The following is a 17,441-nucleotide window of genomic DNA, read 5'->3' on the forward strand; positions in this document are numbered from 1 at the left end:
AGACAGCAACAAAGTATAATAATAAAAAAAAAATAACGTTGAAATGTATATGCATGTATATGTGCGCGTGTGGGCGTATATGTGTATACATGTGTATGTGCATGGGTTGGGCCATTCTTTTGTCTGTTTCCTTGCATTACCCTGCTAATGCAGGAGATGGCGATTAAGTACAATATAAAAATAAAATATATCATTCATTCATTCATCATACTGAATTGCCTTTATCCATTCCTATTGTTACCCCACCACAGAGGAAACAGCATCGCTACACCTGCTTGTGAGGGTGCACCAGGAAAACAGACAAAAAAGACACATTCGTTCACATTCAGTCTCTAGCTGTCATGTGCAATGCATCGAAACCACAACTCCCTATCCACATCCAAACCCAACAGACCTTTCCATGGTTTATCCCAGACGTTTAACATGCCCTGTTTCAGTCCACTGACAGCAAGTTGACCACAGTATACATCATTCCAACTCACTCCATTCCTTGCATGCCTCTCACCCTCCTGTATGTTCATCACGTCCCAATCACTCAAAATCTTTTTCACTCCATCCTTCCATTAAGTTACCAAGATCAGTGACTGACATTACATTAGACCAATGTCAGACAATACCCAAGGTACCGTTCATTAACACAAAACTAATGAAACTGTGCAGGCATTTGATGAAGGTTAAGCACTAGCATATCAACAGGCTACCTATGGCAAATACATTGCATTGTTGAGGCAATAAATCTAATCCATTAAATGAAAAACTTTATGTACTCACATGTCCATGCACGGTAGTCATGGTAAGACATCATGATATAGAGTTGTAAAACTAGCTGAGGGGCTGATTCCATGAATGATTCAAACATGCGCAACATGCACACATCACTCTGCTGACGGTAGAGATCATCAAAATCAGCTAAATCCTCAGTTTTTCGTGCCTTCACCCCAGTCTTGAACATCAACACATACCTTTGATATAGAAAATGCAGTCTCAAAAAATGAGGCCCTAATTTCTTCTACCATGCAAAAATGTTATTCTGTCTTTTTACAAAGTAATATTCATGCAAAATACCAATGCTGCATCATAACCTACATTCAATAAAGCTTATAATACAGCACATGATAAAGCTATTCATCCAAAAACAAACTTACCGATGCATTATGCCCCACAAACAGATGTGAGCTGCCCAGTAGACTTTTGTGACAGGAAGCTCATCGCTAATATGCCAACGCAGAGACAATACCATAACTACTATTGCAGGGATCAAAACTAGACTCAGAGTGAGGCTTGCCCAGATAAGTGACCCTGCTATAAAGTATCGTGCCACCAAATGCAGATCTGTAATCAAACACACACAATAATAATAATAGTAGTAATAATGATAATAATGATAATGATAATAATCATAATAATAAAATACAAAGAATTTATTAATGTACAGCAAATATATCATAAATGATGAATTATATGAATAATACCACTTTTCACCCTTCAGCAATAATTTGACCCTAGTTCCCCATATACTCAAAGCTTTAAATGTGAGTGGAACCCTCAGTAACACCACAACATTTAGGAATAAAGAAACAAAGCTCAAGGGTAAGGGGGATGAATGGTCTGGTTTTGTCTTTGGGATGTGGAAATATGTGAAAGAGTGAATTTCAGACTGACAGGGTAAAAAATGAAAGTGGATCATGAGAAATGTGTGATAATCACTGCTTATGCACCTGGCTATGAGAAAGATGATGGATAGGAGAGTGTTCTCAGAGGAAGTCAGTGTGTTAATAATTCTGATGCAAAAGAGGTCAGATATTTTTTTTTTTTTTTTGCTTTGTCGCTGTCTCCCACGTTTGCGAGGTAGCGCAAGGAAACAGACGAAAGAAATGGCCCAACCCACCCCCATACACATGTATATACATACGTCCACACACGCAAATATACATACCTACACAGCTTTCCATGGTTTACCCCAGACGTCTCACATGCCTTGATTCAATCCACTGACAGCACGTCAACCCCGGTATACCACATCGCTCCAATTCACTCTATTCCTTGCCCTCCTTTCACCCTCCTGCATGTTCAGGCCCCGATCACACAAAATCTTTTTCACTCCATCTTTCCACCTCCAATTTGGTCTCCCTCTTCTCCTCGTTCCCTCCACCTCCGACACATATATTCTCTTGGTCAATCTTTCCTCACTCATTCTCTCCATGTGCCCAAACCATTTCAAAACACCCTCTTCTGCTCTCTCAACCACGCTCTTTTTATTTCCACACATCTCTCTTACCCTTACGTTACTTACTCGATCAAACCACCTCACACCACATATTGTCCTCAAACATCTCGTTTCCAGCACATCCATCCTCCTGCGCACAACTCTATCCATAGCCCACGTCTCGCAACCATACAACATTGTTGGAACCACTATTCCTTCAAACATACCCATTTTTGCTTTCCGAGATAATGTTCTCGACTTCCACACATTCTTCAAGGCTCCCAGAATTTTCGCCCCCTCCCCCACCCTATGATCCACTTCCGCTTCCATGGTTCCATCCGCTGCCAGATCCACTCCCAGATATCTAAAACACTTCACTTCCTCCAGTTTTTCTCCATTCAAACTCACCTCCCAATTGACTTGACCCTCAACCCTACTGTACCTAATAACCTTGCTCTTATTCACATTTACTCTTAACTTTCTTCTTTCACACACTTTACCAAACTCCGTCACCAGCTTCTGCAGTTTCTCACATGAATCAGCCACCAGCGCTGTATCATCAGCGAACAACAACTGACTCACTTCCCAAGCTCTCTCATCCCCAACAGACTTCATACTTGCCCCTCTTTCCAAAACTCTTGCATTCACCTCCCTAACAACCCCATCCATAAACAAATTAAACAACCATGGAGACATCACACACCCATGCCGCAAACCTACATTCATTGAGAACCAATCACTTTCCTCTCTTCCTACACGTACACATGCCTTACATCCTCGATAAAAACTTTTCACTGCTTCGAACAACTTGCCTCCCACACCATATATTCTTAATACCTTCCACAGAGCATCTCTATCAACTCTATCATATGCCTTCTCCAGATCCATAAATGCTACATACAAATCCATTTGCTTTTCTAAGTATTTCTCACATACATTCTTCAAAGCAAACACCTGATCCACACATCCTCTACCACTTCTGAAACCACACTGCTCTTCCCCAATCTGATGCTCTGTACATGCCTTCACCCTCAATCAATATCCTCCCATATAATTTACCAGGAATACTCAACAAACTTATACCTCTGTAATTTGAGCACTCACTCTTATCCCCTTTGCCTTTGTACAATGGCACTATGCACGCATTCCGCCAATCCTCAGGCACCTCACCATGAGTCATACATACATTAAATAACCTTACCAACCAGTCAACAATACAGTCACCCCCTTTTTTAATAAATTCCACTGCAATACCATCCAAACCTGCTGCCTTACCGGCTTTCATCTTCCGCAAAGCTTTTACTACCTCTTCTCTGTTTACCAAATCATCTTCCCTAACCCTCTCACTTTGCACACCACCTTGACCAAAACACCCTATATCTGCCACTCTATCATCAAACACATTCAACAAACCTTCAAAATACTCACTCCATATTACCAATGAGTAATATGAATACAAAAGTGGGTACTTTGGCACATGAGGGTATAATTCAAAATTCAGCCACCAACTTCAGCAGATTCGCAAATCTGCCACCAGTGCTGTATCACTAGCAAATAACAACTGACTTATTTCTCAGGCCCTCTCATCCCCGCAAATAACAACTGACATATTTCTCAGGCCCTCTCATCCCCCACAAACCACATACTTGCCCCTCTTTCTTAGACTTGCATTTACCTCCCTCACCATGGTGACATCACACACCCCTGCCAAAGACCAACCTTCACTTTGAACCACTCACTCTCCTCTCTTCCTACTCATACATAAGCCCTACACCCTTGATAAAAATTTCTCACTGCTTCTAGCAGCTTTTCTCCCACACCAATATGTATATTCCTAAGATTTTCAACAAAGCATCTCTATCAGCCATATCATGTGCCTTCTCCAAATCCAAATACGCCACATATAAATCTATCTGTTCTTCTAAGTATTTCTCCCACATTCTAAGCAAACACTGGATCCACATATCCTCAACCAATTCTGAAACCACACTGCTCCTCCCCAGTCTGATGCTCTGCACATGCATTCAACCTCTTAATCAATACCCTCCCATACAACTTTACCAGGTAAACTAAACAAACTTATACCTAAATAGTTTAAACGTTCAATTTCATCCCCCTTGCCTTTATACAAAGGTACTATGAATGTATCACGCCAATCTTCAGGCACCTCACTATGATCCACACATGTTGAAAATCCTTAACAACCAATGAACAACAGTCACCCTAGCTTCTTGCTAAATTCAACTGCAATACCATCCACTCCAGCCACCTTGCCACATTTCATCTTATGCAAGGCTTTAACCACCTCTTCTTTCTTCACCAGATGACTCTCCATGACTCTCTCACTTCTCATACCACACCAACTCTCCCACACTGTTGTTTAACAGACTTAATCCTTCAAACTACTTAATCCATCTCCTCCTCACTTCATCACTACTTGTTATCATTTTCCCTTTTGTTCCCTTCACTAATGTTCCCGTTTGTTCTCGTCTTTCATCACACATTATTTACTTCCTTCCAAAACATCGTATTCTCCCTGAAGTTTGCCGATACTTGCTCACCTTAACTCTCACTTGCCCTCTTTTTCATAACCTGCTCCTTCCACTTTCTTATACAACACCAATCATCTACACTTCTTCCCTGTACGTACTGCACAAATGCCTCTTTTTTTCTTTCAACAGCAACTTTACTTCTTAATCCTACCACTCACCTCCCTTTCTAATCTGCCAACTTGCACCTTTTGCATGCTTTAGGCATTTCTTGCACATGCCAGCGCTGCTTCCTGAAATACCTCCTATTCCTCACCCACTCCCCTTGCTTCATTTACTCTCACCTTTTGCCATTCTACACTCAATCTCTCCGAGTATTTCTTCACATAAGTCTCTTCCAAGATCACTTACTCTCACCACTCTCTTCTCCCCAATGTTGTTTCCTTTTTTTCTAAAACCTCTATAAATCTTCATGCTCACCTCCACAAGATGGTGCTCAGACAACCCACCAGCTGCTCCTCTTAGCACATCTATATCCAAAATTTTCTCTTTTAAACACACTTCAATTAAATTATCTAAAAATGCCAGGTATTCCCACCAATGCTCTTTCTGCACACAACTCCACAAGCTCTTCACCATTTCCATTCATTACAGAATTATACCTTCTACTGCTACACTGCTTACCTTCATAGTTAAATAATCCATCACTAATACCCAGTCTTTTACACTGAAACTACTCACACATTCACTCAGGTGCTCCCAAAACACTTGCCTCTCATGATCTTTCTTCTCTGGGACAAGAGAATAAGCACTAATAATCACCCATCTCTCACTATCCACTTCCAGTTTAACCAATATAAGTCTAGAATTTACTTTTACATTCTATCATACACCCTTACAACTTCTGCTTCAGTAGTGCTACTCCACCAGCTTTATCATATGATTCTGAAGTTTTCTGATGGCATCTGTCTTCATGTACTGAAAGAGTGTGCTCTAAATTTGCACCTGTGCTTGTTTGTCTGTTCCATTTCTGTTTAAAACAAAACTTTTCCTTCTCCTTGGAAGCATGCATTGATACATCTCATCCCTAAAAAGGGTGACCGTTCTGACTCCTCTAACTATCATCCTAATGCTTTGAAATTTACCATTTCCAAGTCTTTGAATCCCTCCTCAACTCCCATATCCTTAAACACCACAAAAATCAGTCTTCTCTCTGAATGCTAGTATGGTTTCCATAATGCAAGATCCAGTGGTGATATTCTTTCCTATCTTACTAATGTCTGGTTATCATCCCTGAAAGATCTGGGAGAGTCATGTGTACATATCCTTCACATATCTAAGACTTTTGACAAGGCGTGGCATCAGGTCTCATCTCTAAGCTCCCCTCTTTTTGCTTCACTAACTCATTTTGCTCCTTTATCTAGCTTCCTCTCTGGCCAATCTATCCCTGTGGCTGTTGATGGATCAGCCTTCCCCCTTTTCTCCATCAACAGAGGTGTCCCTTACAATTCTGTCCTGTCCCCTACACTTTTTCTCCTTATTTTCAATGATTTCCTCTCCACCACAATTAATCCTATGCATTCATACACTGATGATTCAACACTGCATTCATACATATCCTTCAATTCTGCCCCCTCTTCTCTCACTCAATCTGCATCTCGTCTTGACATAGCTTCTGAAATAAAATCAGACTTGAACAGGATATCTCAGTGGGGAACAGAATCTTAAGTTTAAAGCCTTCAAGACCCAGTTTCTACCCACCTCTCTATTGAAAACTCCTCACAACTCTTGTCTCTCCTTTGACGGTTTTGTAATTCCACAGCTAGACTCAATGAACATACTTGGTATTACTAAAACATCCACTCTTTCTTGGAAACCCACATTACAGGAATAGGAATAGCTAAGTCTGCCCATAAGAAACTGGGTGTCCTGTTTCGATGTTGAAACTTCTCTTCTGAACAGTTGCTCTGTTCACACATGGGACTGATTCGTCCTTGTATGGAGTACTGCTCTCACATTTGGGGTGGTTCAAGCTCTGCATCCTTACTTGACAGTGTTGAGTCAAAAGCAGTCCGACTTATAAACTGTCCCAGGCTAACTTCTAAACTTGATTCCTTTGCCCTATGTTGCAATGTTGGTTCACCTTCCCTCTTCTATACTATGGTATTACTTTGGTTTTTGCTTCCAAGAGCTGGCTTCTTGAATGCCTCCACCACTTGCTGGACCACGCATAACTCGGCAAGCTGCTGCATCACATGATTATTGTGTAGCCATCAGCAACTTAAGGGTGGGTCGTTTTAATACCTTTTCAAGTCTTTCCTAATAACTGAACCATGACATTTCAAAAGACAGGTTTTTCACTTTCTCAAAATTTTTTAAATACTTTCCCTAGTCTCTTCCTTTTCTGTTTCATAATTCTCTATTTCAATTAAGGGCCAGCCTTGATGTGTACTTTTGTCTGTGGCTGGAGCCTTCAACATAAAAAAAAAGTTCATATTTCATTCTTACTTCTTTATTCATATTTCTTTCCGGTCATATGTATGGAGTGTCATACACTACATAGGTATTTAAATTTCTAAAACAGTTAACAAAAGAAGGAGTCAAATGGGGAGTGCCCATCCTTCTTGAAGGCTCAGATTGGGGTGTTGGAATGTGTATGGATGTAACCAAGATGAGAAAAAAGGAGAGATAGGTAGTACGTTTGAGGAAAGAAACCTGGATGTTCTGGCTCTATGTGAAATGAAGCTCAAGGGAAAAGGAGAGGAGTGGTTTGGGAAAGTCTTGGGGGTAAAGTCAGCGGTTGGTGAGAGGGCAAGAGCTAAGGAAGGAGGAGTTGTGGGAGTATGTGACAGCATAAGAAAGTAAATTCTAGATTGATGTGGGTAAAACTCAAAGTAGATGGAGAGAGACAGGTGATTATTGGCTCCTATGCAACTGGTCATGAGAGACAAGTGTTTTGGGAGCGACTGAGAGAGTGTGTTAGCAGCTTTGATGCACAAGACTGGGTTATAGTGATGGGTGATTTAAATGGATAATGTGGCAATTGAGGGTATAACTGGTGTACATGGAGTGTTTAGTGTTGTAAATGGAAATGGTGAAGTTTGTGCATTTGTGTGCTGAAAAAAGATTGGTGATTGGAAATACCTGGTTTAAAAAGATAGATATACATAAGTATACGCATGTGAGTGGGTAGAGATGGTCAAAGAGCATTACTGGATTGTGTGTTAATTGATATGCATGTAAAGAAAGACTTAATGATGTTAATGTGCTGAAAGGGGTAGCTAGAGGGATACCTGATCACTATCTTGTAGAGGCAGAGGTGAAGATTTGTAGAGGTTTTCAAAAAAGAAGAATGTTGGGGAGAAGAGAGTGGTGAGAGTAAGTGAGTTTGGAAAGGAGACTTGTGTCAAGAAGTACCAAGAGAGATTGAGTGTAGAACAGCAAAAAGTGAGAGTAAATGACATGAGGGGAGTGGGCGAGGAATGGGATGTGTTTAGGGAAGCAGTGATGGCTTGCACAAAAGATGCATGTGGCAAGAGAAAGGGGGAATGAGGGCAGATTAGAAAGGGTAGTGAGAGATGGGTTTAAAAAGTAAGATTGTTAGTGAAGGAGAAAAGAGAGGCATTTGGACAATACTTGCAAGGAAAGAGTGCAAATGACTGGGAGATGTATAAAAGAAAGCAGCAGGAGGTCAAGAGAAAGGTGCAAGGGTTGAAAAAGAGGGCAAATGAGAGTTGGGGTGAGAGAGTATCATTAAATTTTAGGGAGAATAAAAAGATGTTTTGGAAAGAGGTAAATAATGTCCATAAGACAAAAGAGAACAAATGGGAAAATTGGTTAAGGGGGCAAATGGGGAGGTATTAACAGGTAGTGATGAAGTAAGGAGATGGAGTGAATATTTTGAAGGTTTGCTGAATGTGTTTTATGATAAAGTGACAGATATAGGGTGTTTTGGTCGGGGTGGTGTACAAAGTGAGAGGGTCAGGGAGAATGGGAGTGAAAGCTTTGTGGAAGATGAAATCCGGCAAGAGTGAGTTTGGATGGTATTGCGGTTGAATTTATTTGGAAAAGGGGTGACTGTTGTTGACTGGTTGGTAAGGATATTCAATGTATGTATGGACCATGGTGAAGTGCCTGAGGATTGGCAAAATGCATGCATAGTGCCACTGTACAAAGGCAAAGGGGATAAAGGTGAGCGTTCAAACTACACAGGCTTAAGTTTGTTGAGTATTCCTGAGAAATCATATGGGAGGGTATATGTATGCTCTGTAAAGGCATGTACAGAGCATCAGATTGGGGAAGAGCAGTGTGGTTTCAGAAGTGATAGAGGATGTGTGGATCAGGTGTTTGCTTTGAAGAAAGTATGTGAGAAATACTTGGAAAAACAGAGGGATTTGTATGTAGCATTTTTGGATCTGGAGAAGGCATATGATAGTTGATAGAGATGCTTTGAGAAAGGTATTAATAGTGTATGGTGTGGGAGGTAAGTTGCTAGAAGCAGTGAGAAGTTTTTATCAGGATGTAAGGCGTGTATGAGTAGAAAGAGAGGAAAGTGATTGGCTCCCAGTGAATGTCGGTTTGCGGTAGGGGGTGCACAATGTCTCCATGGTTGTTTAACTTGTTTATGGATGGTGTTGTTAGGGAGGTGAATGGAAAAGTTTTGGAGAGAGGGGCAAGTATGCAGTCTGTTCTGGATGATAGGGCTTAGGATGTGAGTCAGTTGTTGTTCGCTGATGATACAGCAATGGAGGCTGATTCGGGTGAGAAACTGCAGAAGTTGGTGACTGAGTTTGGTAAAGTGTGTGAAAGAAGAAAGCTGAGAGTAAATGTGAATAAGAGCAAGGATATTAGGTTCAGTAGGGTTGGAGAAAAACTGGAGGAAGCGTAGTGTTTTAGATATCTGGGAGTGGATTTGGCAGCAGATGGGACCCTGGAAGCAGAAGTGAGTCACAGGGTGGAGGGAGGGGTGAAAGTTCTGGAAGCATTGAAGAATGTGTGGAAGGTGAGAACATTATCTTGGAGAGCAAAAATGTTTGAAGGAATAGGGGTTCAATGTTATATGGTTGCAAGGCATGGGCTATAGATAGGGTTGTGTGGAGGAGGGTGCCTGTGTTGGAAATGAGATGTTTGAGGACAATATGTGGTGTGAGGTGGTTTGATCAAGTAAGTAATGAAAGGGTAAGAGAGAAGTGTGGTAATAAAAAGAGAGTGGCTGAGAGAGCAGAAGAGGGTGTATTGAAATGGTCTGGTCACATAAAGAGATTGAGTGAGGAAAGATTGACAAAGATATATGTGTCAGAGGTGGAGGGAATATGGAGAAGTGGAAGACCAAATTGGAGGTGGAAGGATGAAGTGAAAAAGATTTTGAGCGATCAGGGCCTGAACATACAGGAGGGTGAAAGGCGTACAAGGAGGGGAGTGAATTGGAACGATGTGGTATACTGGGGTTGATGTGCTGTCAGTGGATTGAACTAGGGCATGTGAAGTGTCTGGGGTAAACCATGGAAAGTTTTGTGGGACCTGGATGTGGAAAGGGAGCTGCAGTTTTGGTGCATTACACATGAAGCTAGAGACTGAGTGTGAACGAATGTGGCCTTTGTTGTCTTTTCCTAGCGCTACCTCACGCACGCGTGGGGGGAGGGGGTTTTCTTTCATGTGTGGCGGGGTGGCAATGGGAATGAATAAAGGCAGCAAGTATGATGGATGTACATGTGTATATATGTATATGTCTGTGTATGTATATATATATATATATATATCTTTCTTCTTTCTTTCAAACTATTCGCCATTTCCCGCATTAGCGAGGTAGCGTTAAGAACAGAGGACTGGGCCTTTGAGGGAATACCCTCACCTGGCCCAATTCTCTGTTCCCTCTTTTGGAAAATTAAAAAAAACGAGAGGGGAGGATTTCCAGCCCCCCGCTCCCTCCCCTTTTAGTCGCCTTCTACGACACGCAGGGAATACGTGGGAAGTATTCTTTCTCCCCTATCCCCAGGGATAATATATATATATATATATATATATATATATATATATATATATATATATATATATATATATATATATATATATATATATGAGTTTGGTAAAGTGTGTGGAAGAAGAAAGTTAAGAGTAAATGTGAATAAGAGCAAGGTTATTAGGTACAGTAGGGTTGAGGGTCAAGTCAATTGGGAGGTGAGTTTGAATGGAGAAAAACTGGAGGAAGTGAAGTGTTTTAGATATCTGGGAGTGGATCTGGCAGCGGATGGAACCATGGAAGCGGAAGTGGATCATAGGGTGGGGGAGGGGGCGAAAATTCTGGGGGCCTTGAAGAATGTGTGGAAGTCGAGAACATTATCTCGGAAAGCAAAAATGGGTATGTTTGAAGGAATAGTGGTTCCAACAATGTTGTATGGTTGCGAGGCGTGGGCTATGGATAGAGTTGTGCGTAGGAGGATGGATGTGCTGGAAATGAGATGTTTGAGGACAATGTGTGGTGTGAGGTGGTTTGATCGAGTGAGTAACGTAAGGGTAAGGGATGTGTGGAAATAAAAAGAGCGTGGTTGAGAGAGCAGAAGAGGGTGTTTTGAAGTGGTTTGGGCACATGGAGAGAATGAGTGAGGAAAGATTGACCAAGAGGATATATGTGTCGGAGGTGGAGGGAACGAGGAGAAGAGGGAGACCAAATTGGAGGTGGAAAGATGGAGTGAAAAAGATTTTGTGTGATCGGGGCCTGAACATGCAGGAGGGTGAAAGGAGGGCAAGGAATAGAGTGAATTGGAGCGATGTGGTATACCGGGGTTGACGTGCTGTCAGTGGATTGAATCAAGGCATGTGAAGCGTCTGGGGTAAACCATGGAAAGCTGTGTAGGTATGTATATTTGCATGTGTGGACGTATGTATATACATGTGTATGGGGGGGGGGGTTGGGCCATTTCTTTCGTCTGTTTCCTTGCGCTACCTCGCAAACGCGGGAGACAGCGACAAAGTATAAAAAAAAAAATATATATATATATATATGTATATGTTGAAATGTATAGGTATTCATATGTGCGTGTGTGGACGTGTATGTTTATACATGTGTATGTGGGTTTGTTAGGCAATTCTTTCGTCTGTTTCCTTGTGCTACCTCGCTAACGCGGAAGACAGTGACAAAGTATAATAAAATATATGAATAATTATGACAGCTTATAAAAAATGGCAAAAATGTATGACAAATAAAAAAAACATTTTTATAGCAGTAATAACACAGAAATAAGATATACAGGGTGGAGTTAATGAAAAGGCAAAGCCTCCAGACCTACAGCTGAATGGAATAATGAGAATTCTATAGCTTTTTGCTTTATAAAAATTCAACTGCATGACCATGCTCCAGCAAAAAGGCATGATTTTCTGATAAGGATGAAATTCAAGCCATGCATCAAACAAGAATAAACTGACTCAATGGCTGTTGAGGCATGCAGCCAAAGGATAGAAAAAATATAAAATAACATAATGCTGCGACTACATTATGATATTTTCTCTGGCCAGTAACTTAGTAAAAAAAAAATAACTTTAAATTTCTTACCTTTATGAAAATTCCCATCATTAATCCTTCAACAGAGGCCAACATTGATTGATTTTTCCTAAGAAACAGCAGCTAACATTATTTGATGTTTAATTTTTCCAACCTCTGTTCAAATACCCAAATGACATTGTACAAGCAATAAATTATATATGACTATTCCACGCTATCCTCAGTGCCCCCACAACCACCATTGTATAAGCATGCCCATCTACCTAAAGGTCATGTGTGCACAGCGATCCCACAGAAAATATACATTTAGATTGTTGGATGACAGAAGATATCTGGAGGAACACATTAATGTACCAGAGGGTGAAAAAAGATGAACAATATGAGGAATGTGAAGAAAAAACTGACCAAGAGAGGTATCCCAAGTGAACTAGCTCTTATGGATTTTTTTTTTTTCATATGTTGTAGGCTCCAGTCATGGGCGAAAGTTATCATCAAGGCTGAGCCTTGCCTGAAATACATGGGAGAATAATGAGAGGGAAAATGAAAAGACAAGGGAAAGTATTTAAAATTTTCAAGGAAGTGAAAAACATGTCTTCTAAAGTGAACCAGGTCACAGTTATTGGTAAAGACATGAAAAGGTATAGAGTTCCAAGGTTTTGAAGAGTAGGAAATGAAGGAGATAGCAAAGTGGCCCACCCTTGAGCTGCCAATGGCCTCATATCAATTATGTGATGCAGAAGCTTGCCAAGTATTGTGTGGTCAATCTAGTGGTAGGGACACACAAGCAGCCAGCTCTCAGGAGCAAAAACCAAAGTAATACCTCCAGAAGAGGGAAAGTGAACCCATATTGCAGCGCAAAACAAGAGTGTCATGTTTGGATGTTAATCTGGGATGCTCAATAAATTGGACTGCTTTTGGCTCAACTCTGTCATGTAAGGATGCAGAGCATGAGACACTGCAGATATGAGAGCAGTACTCCATACAAGGATGACTCAATCCTATGTATAAATGGAGTAACTGATCAGAAGAAAAATTTCAACACCTAAACAGGACACCCAGTCTCAGAGCCAGGATTAGCTATTCCCATAATGTGAGATTTCCAAGAGAGAGTGGATGTTACAGTAATATCAAGCATGTTCATTGAGTCAAAAGGTGGAATTACAGAAGCGTCAAAGGAGAGACGAGAGTTCTGAGGAGTTTTCGATAGAGACGGGCAGAAACTGGGTCATGGAGGCATTAAACTTCACTAGAATTTGTCTACCCCATTGAGACATCCAGTCCAAGTCTGAGATTACTGAGGAAGCTGTGTCAAGATGAGATGCAGATTGAGAGAGAGAAGAAGGAGCAGAATTGAAGGATATGGATGAATGCAGTGTTGAGTCATTGGTGTATGAGCACATTTGATTATTTGTGGAAAGGAAATCATTGAAAAAAAAGGAGAAAAAATGTAGGAGACATGACAGAACCTTGAGGGACACCAATGCTGATGGAAAAAATGGGGTAGGCTGATCCATCAACAACCACAGATATAGATTGGCCAAAGAGGAAGCTAGATGTGAAGGAGCAAAGTGAGGAAGGGAAGCCAAAAGAGGGGAGCTTCGAGATGAGACCACGATATCACACCCTGTCAAAAGCTTTGGATGTGTCAAGGGCAACTACGCATGATTCCCCAAAATCTTTTGGGATGATGAAAGAAATTAGTAAGACAGGAAAGAATATCACCGCTGGATCTTGCCTTATGGAAGCCATACTGGTGATCAAAAAGAACTGTGATTTTCAAGGTGTCTACGGATATGGAAGTTGAGGAGGGATTCAAAGACTTTAGAAATGGTAGATGTTAAAGCAATAGGATGATGGGTCAGAACAGTCACTCTTCTTAGGGATGGGATGTATCAATGCATGCTTCCAAGGAGAAGTTTTGGTTTTTGTACAGAAATGAATCAGACGAACAAGCACAGTTGCAAGTTCAGAGGCACATTCTTTCAGTACATAGGGGTGGATGCCATCAGGATCATAAGCCTTGCTTGTGTCCAAAGAAAGAAGTGTTTTTCAGATAGTCTAAAAAGATATTATGGGGAGGGGCATAGCATTAGGGGGTGAAGGAATGTTAGAATCTTTCAAGACGGAGTTAAAGGAGAAACAGGAACTAACAGGGACAGCTATAGTACTGTCAGAACAGAAAAATGAAGGAAAGGTAGAATGACAGAAGTTGTAACAACTGCACACAATATTCCTTATGTAATCCTAGGGAAATGGAGAACACTAATAGTAGATGATACATAAAGACCTAAAATATTTCATAAGAAACCTTCAATGCCCTCTTCATACACACAAGCTCAGTCTTGCACACATGCAATGTGAAAGATGTAATATTTTGACAATTATTCTGAGTAGAATTTTCAGTATAAAGAAACAAATCTCTTAAAATCCTCCTAACAACCAGTCAATCCCTGATAATGAATTTCAGTGTAAAAGGCATAATTTTTCTAAACATATTTGTTTAACACCATGACTGTGCATGTGTATGTAATAAGAATATAATATCATAATGGCACAAACTCAATATAGTTATAAATGGTAAATTTCCAGTTTATTGGTACCAAAGAAATAACGTATGGATTTGGAGGAATGCATATAAACTCCTTATACTACAAAAAAGATGTAGACTGGAGGAACATGATTTGGAACATAAAATTCTATGCTATGATAATACATAATGTTAGTTGGGGGCTATGATAATATATAATGTTAGTTGGGGCTATGATAATCTAGAAAAATGTGGGACAAAAGAGTAATACTTCCAGAAATCAACAAAAGTTAAGAAAAGCTTGCTTAACTTTTCAGAGCTACCTATAATTATGATATTTTTGATGTTAATCAAAAAAAGTGTATGCTATGATGACAACTGCATTCAACGGGTAGAAAATTTGTTTGCTGTGTGTTTGCTGTTTGAGCACCTACCATGACTGTTTACTTCTGAGTGGATTAGCGTTTATGTAAATTACAGCTTTTTGTTACTCACTCTGTGTGTTAAATTCAAAATTGTATATATACATGAATAACTGAAGTATTTAGCATGTGACACAATGAAAAGAATATGGATGCATTAATATTCTGAATGTAAACATGCAAAGATCTATCATAAGGTTCCATATTTTCATTTAGAAATTATACTGGTATATCAAATATTTTCAAGTAAACGTAGCAAAGAATGCAGGCAGTTTTATATATATAGTCAAAAAGATTTGTCTTTGTCAGTAGTTCTACAAGTATAGGTAGAAACGTTAGGCAGTAGTAGGTAGGAACATTACACAGGAACATTAGGTAGTAGTAGTCAGCAGGGACATTAGGTAGGAGCCTCTGCAAGCACTGCGCTAAAGTTGCCCTCTGCCAGAGGCCTGTTAAGTTTGAGGCACTAAGGGCTTAGAGCGGCACTGGAATTCACTTGCTATGGAGACTCTAGTGCTGTGGTCACCCCTTGAGGGAGTTCCAAGTATGAATAGCCATCAGAAACATAGATAGAGAAGATATATTTCCTTTCTAGAAATGCATATAACCAATTTTTTTTTTTAATAGTTCTAGTATGATTCTGAATATTAAAAAAAAATTCAGCCCCTATTTGTTAAGTAGGTTTTCAGATTCAGTTGGTCTATACTACTGTTTCACTTACTTTTATGTTGCCTAACTACTGTTCCACTTACTTTTACATCATATCTTAAAGGATCATCATTGTCCTGACACTATTATTCATAGAAAAAAATGTAGCCATAACAAATTATGCCTCCCTAAATATTATTAATAATAATAATAATAATAATAATAATAATAATAATAATAACAATAATAATAATAACAGGTTAATTGAATACAAGAAGCCATTCAGTTAATATAATAGTTTAATTCCAAGGTAAGGTTGGACATTTCTATGCTTTGGTTAAGTTTGAGTGAGGTATATTTATGGGGTTAAAGTGACTGATATACATGAAACTTCAAAGTAAATACTAAGGATTATTCATTATGCACTTAGTGCTGATTAACATCTAATTGTGAACAGTGAAACCCTGAATGAGTGACAATAATGTAGTAGTCGATATGATCATCCAAACCCATATTTCTATGGTACCTCTACATTGAGACTAGTAATTTTCATGGTGCCCCTAAACTTATGCTTTACCAGGCACTTATATGTACACATCTCTTGTTATACTTTGCACTAATCACGTTACCAATCTATTCAGTTTAAAAGTGGAGCATGAAATATACAGCAAAACTATGTAATGTCACATTGTGGGACTGATGTGGTTCATTCCATTGCCTTTACGGATATATATATACATATATATATATATATATATATATATATATATATATATATATATATATTTTTTTTTTTTTTTTTTTTATACTTTGTCGCTGTCTCCCGCGTTTGCGAGGTAGCGCAAGGAAACAGACGAAAGAAATGTGTGTGTGTGTGTTTGTGTGTTACTATGTACATGTTGAAACCATGGCTCGCTGACAAATGCATATCAATATGAATAAAAATTCGCATAAATCTAACAATGATTGCCTTCAACTCAAAAGATAAGGGCAAGAAAGTATAGTGTTACCATCACTTAGTAAATGAAATGTCCTCAACATACTAACGTGATTAATAATGTTTGATGGGTAGCCCACTCACCTGTACCAATGTCCACTACGAAAGTCACCATAGATATCGCCATAAAGGTGGCGTCAAAAATAGTGAATGTTGGCATTTTAGCATCTACTACTCGGCCATCAGTACGAGGGGGTGGCTCCTTGTGCCTGTCAGGGATCAGGCCCTCATCTAAACTGACCGCCATAGCGACCGTTGCGGACCCATTCACACATGGGGGAAGGTAAACAACGACCATCACAAGTCTGCCAACCCATCTACTATCGAAAATTAAACCTCGATATCTCTCTGTCCTCTTTAAACAAATAATTAGAAAAGAAATTATTTATGTACTGTATATAATGTGATACAATCCGTTCCTCACTGATCATTTAATAATATTTCTAATGAAAACACCAATACTAAATATACTGTTGGCAAGCTTGGCACCAGGTGTTCTACAGATCCCTTGAAGGAAGAAGAAAAAAGATAGGTGCTTTTTCTAAACAGTATTCATCTTTTCGGTCAGATTGTGTAATATTCTAGTGATTTTTTTCCGTACGCCTTGCAGTATTTTCAACAATGTTATTCATTATAATATGGACAATGGCAGAA

The 17,441-nt window shown here is 39.7% G+C and overlaps 1 protein-coding gene across 1 annotated transcript in view; it reads right to left on the bottom strand.

The window, feature by feature from the left end:
* The window catches only part of LOC139749131 (uncharacterized), a 93,680-nt gene extending 76,598 nt beyond the window's left edge, over positions 1-17,082 (bottom strand). The window contains exons 1-3 of the mRNA XM_071662752.1: positions 16,872-17,082; positions 1,146-1,332; positions 772-962 (exon numbers count right to left, since the gene is read on the bottom strand). Coding sequence (XP_071518853.1) covers positions 772-962; positions 1,146-1,332; positions 16,872-17,034 — 541 coding nt within the window. The 5' untranslated portion in view covers positions 17,035-17,082. The remainder of the gene's footprint in view (positions 1-771; positions 963-1,145; positions 1,333-16,871) is intronic.
* Positions 17,083-17,441: the final 359 nt, after the last annotated feature.

The sequence above is a fragment of the Panulirus ornatus genome, chromosome 6, assembly GCF_036320965.1.
Source record: "Panulirus ornatus isolate Po-2019 chromosome 6, ASM3632096v1, whole genome shotgun sequence".
Taxonomy (NCBI): domain Eukaryota; kingdom Metazoa; phylum Arthropoda; class Malacostraca; order Decapoda; family Palinuridae; genus Panulirus; species Panulirus ornatus.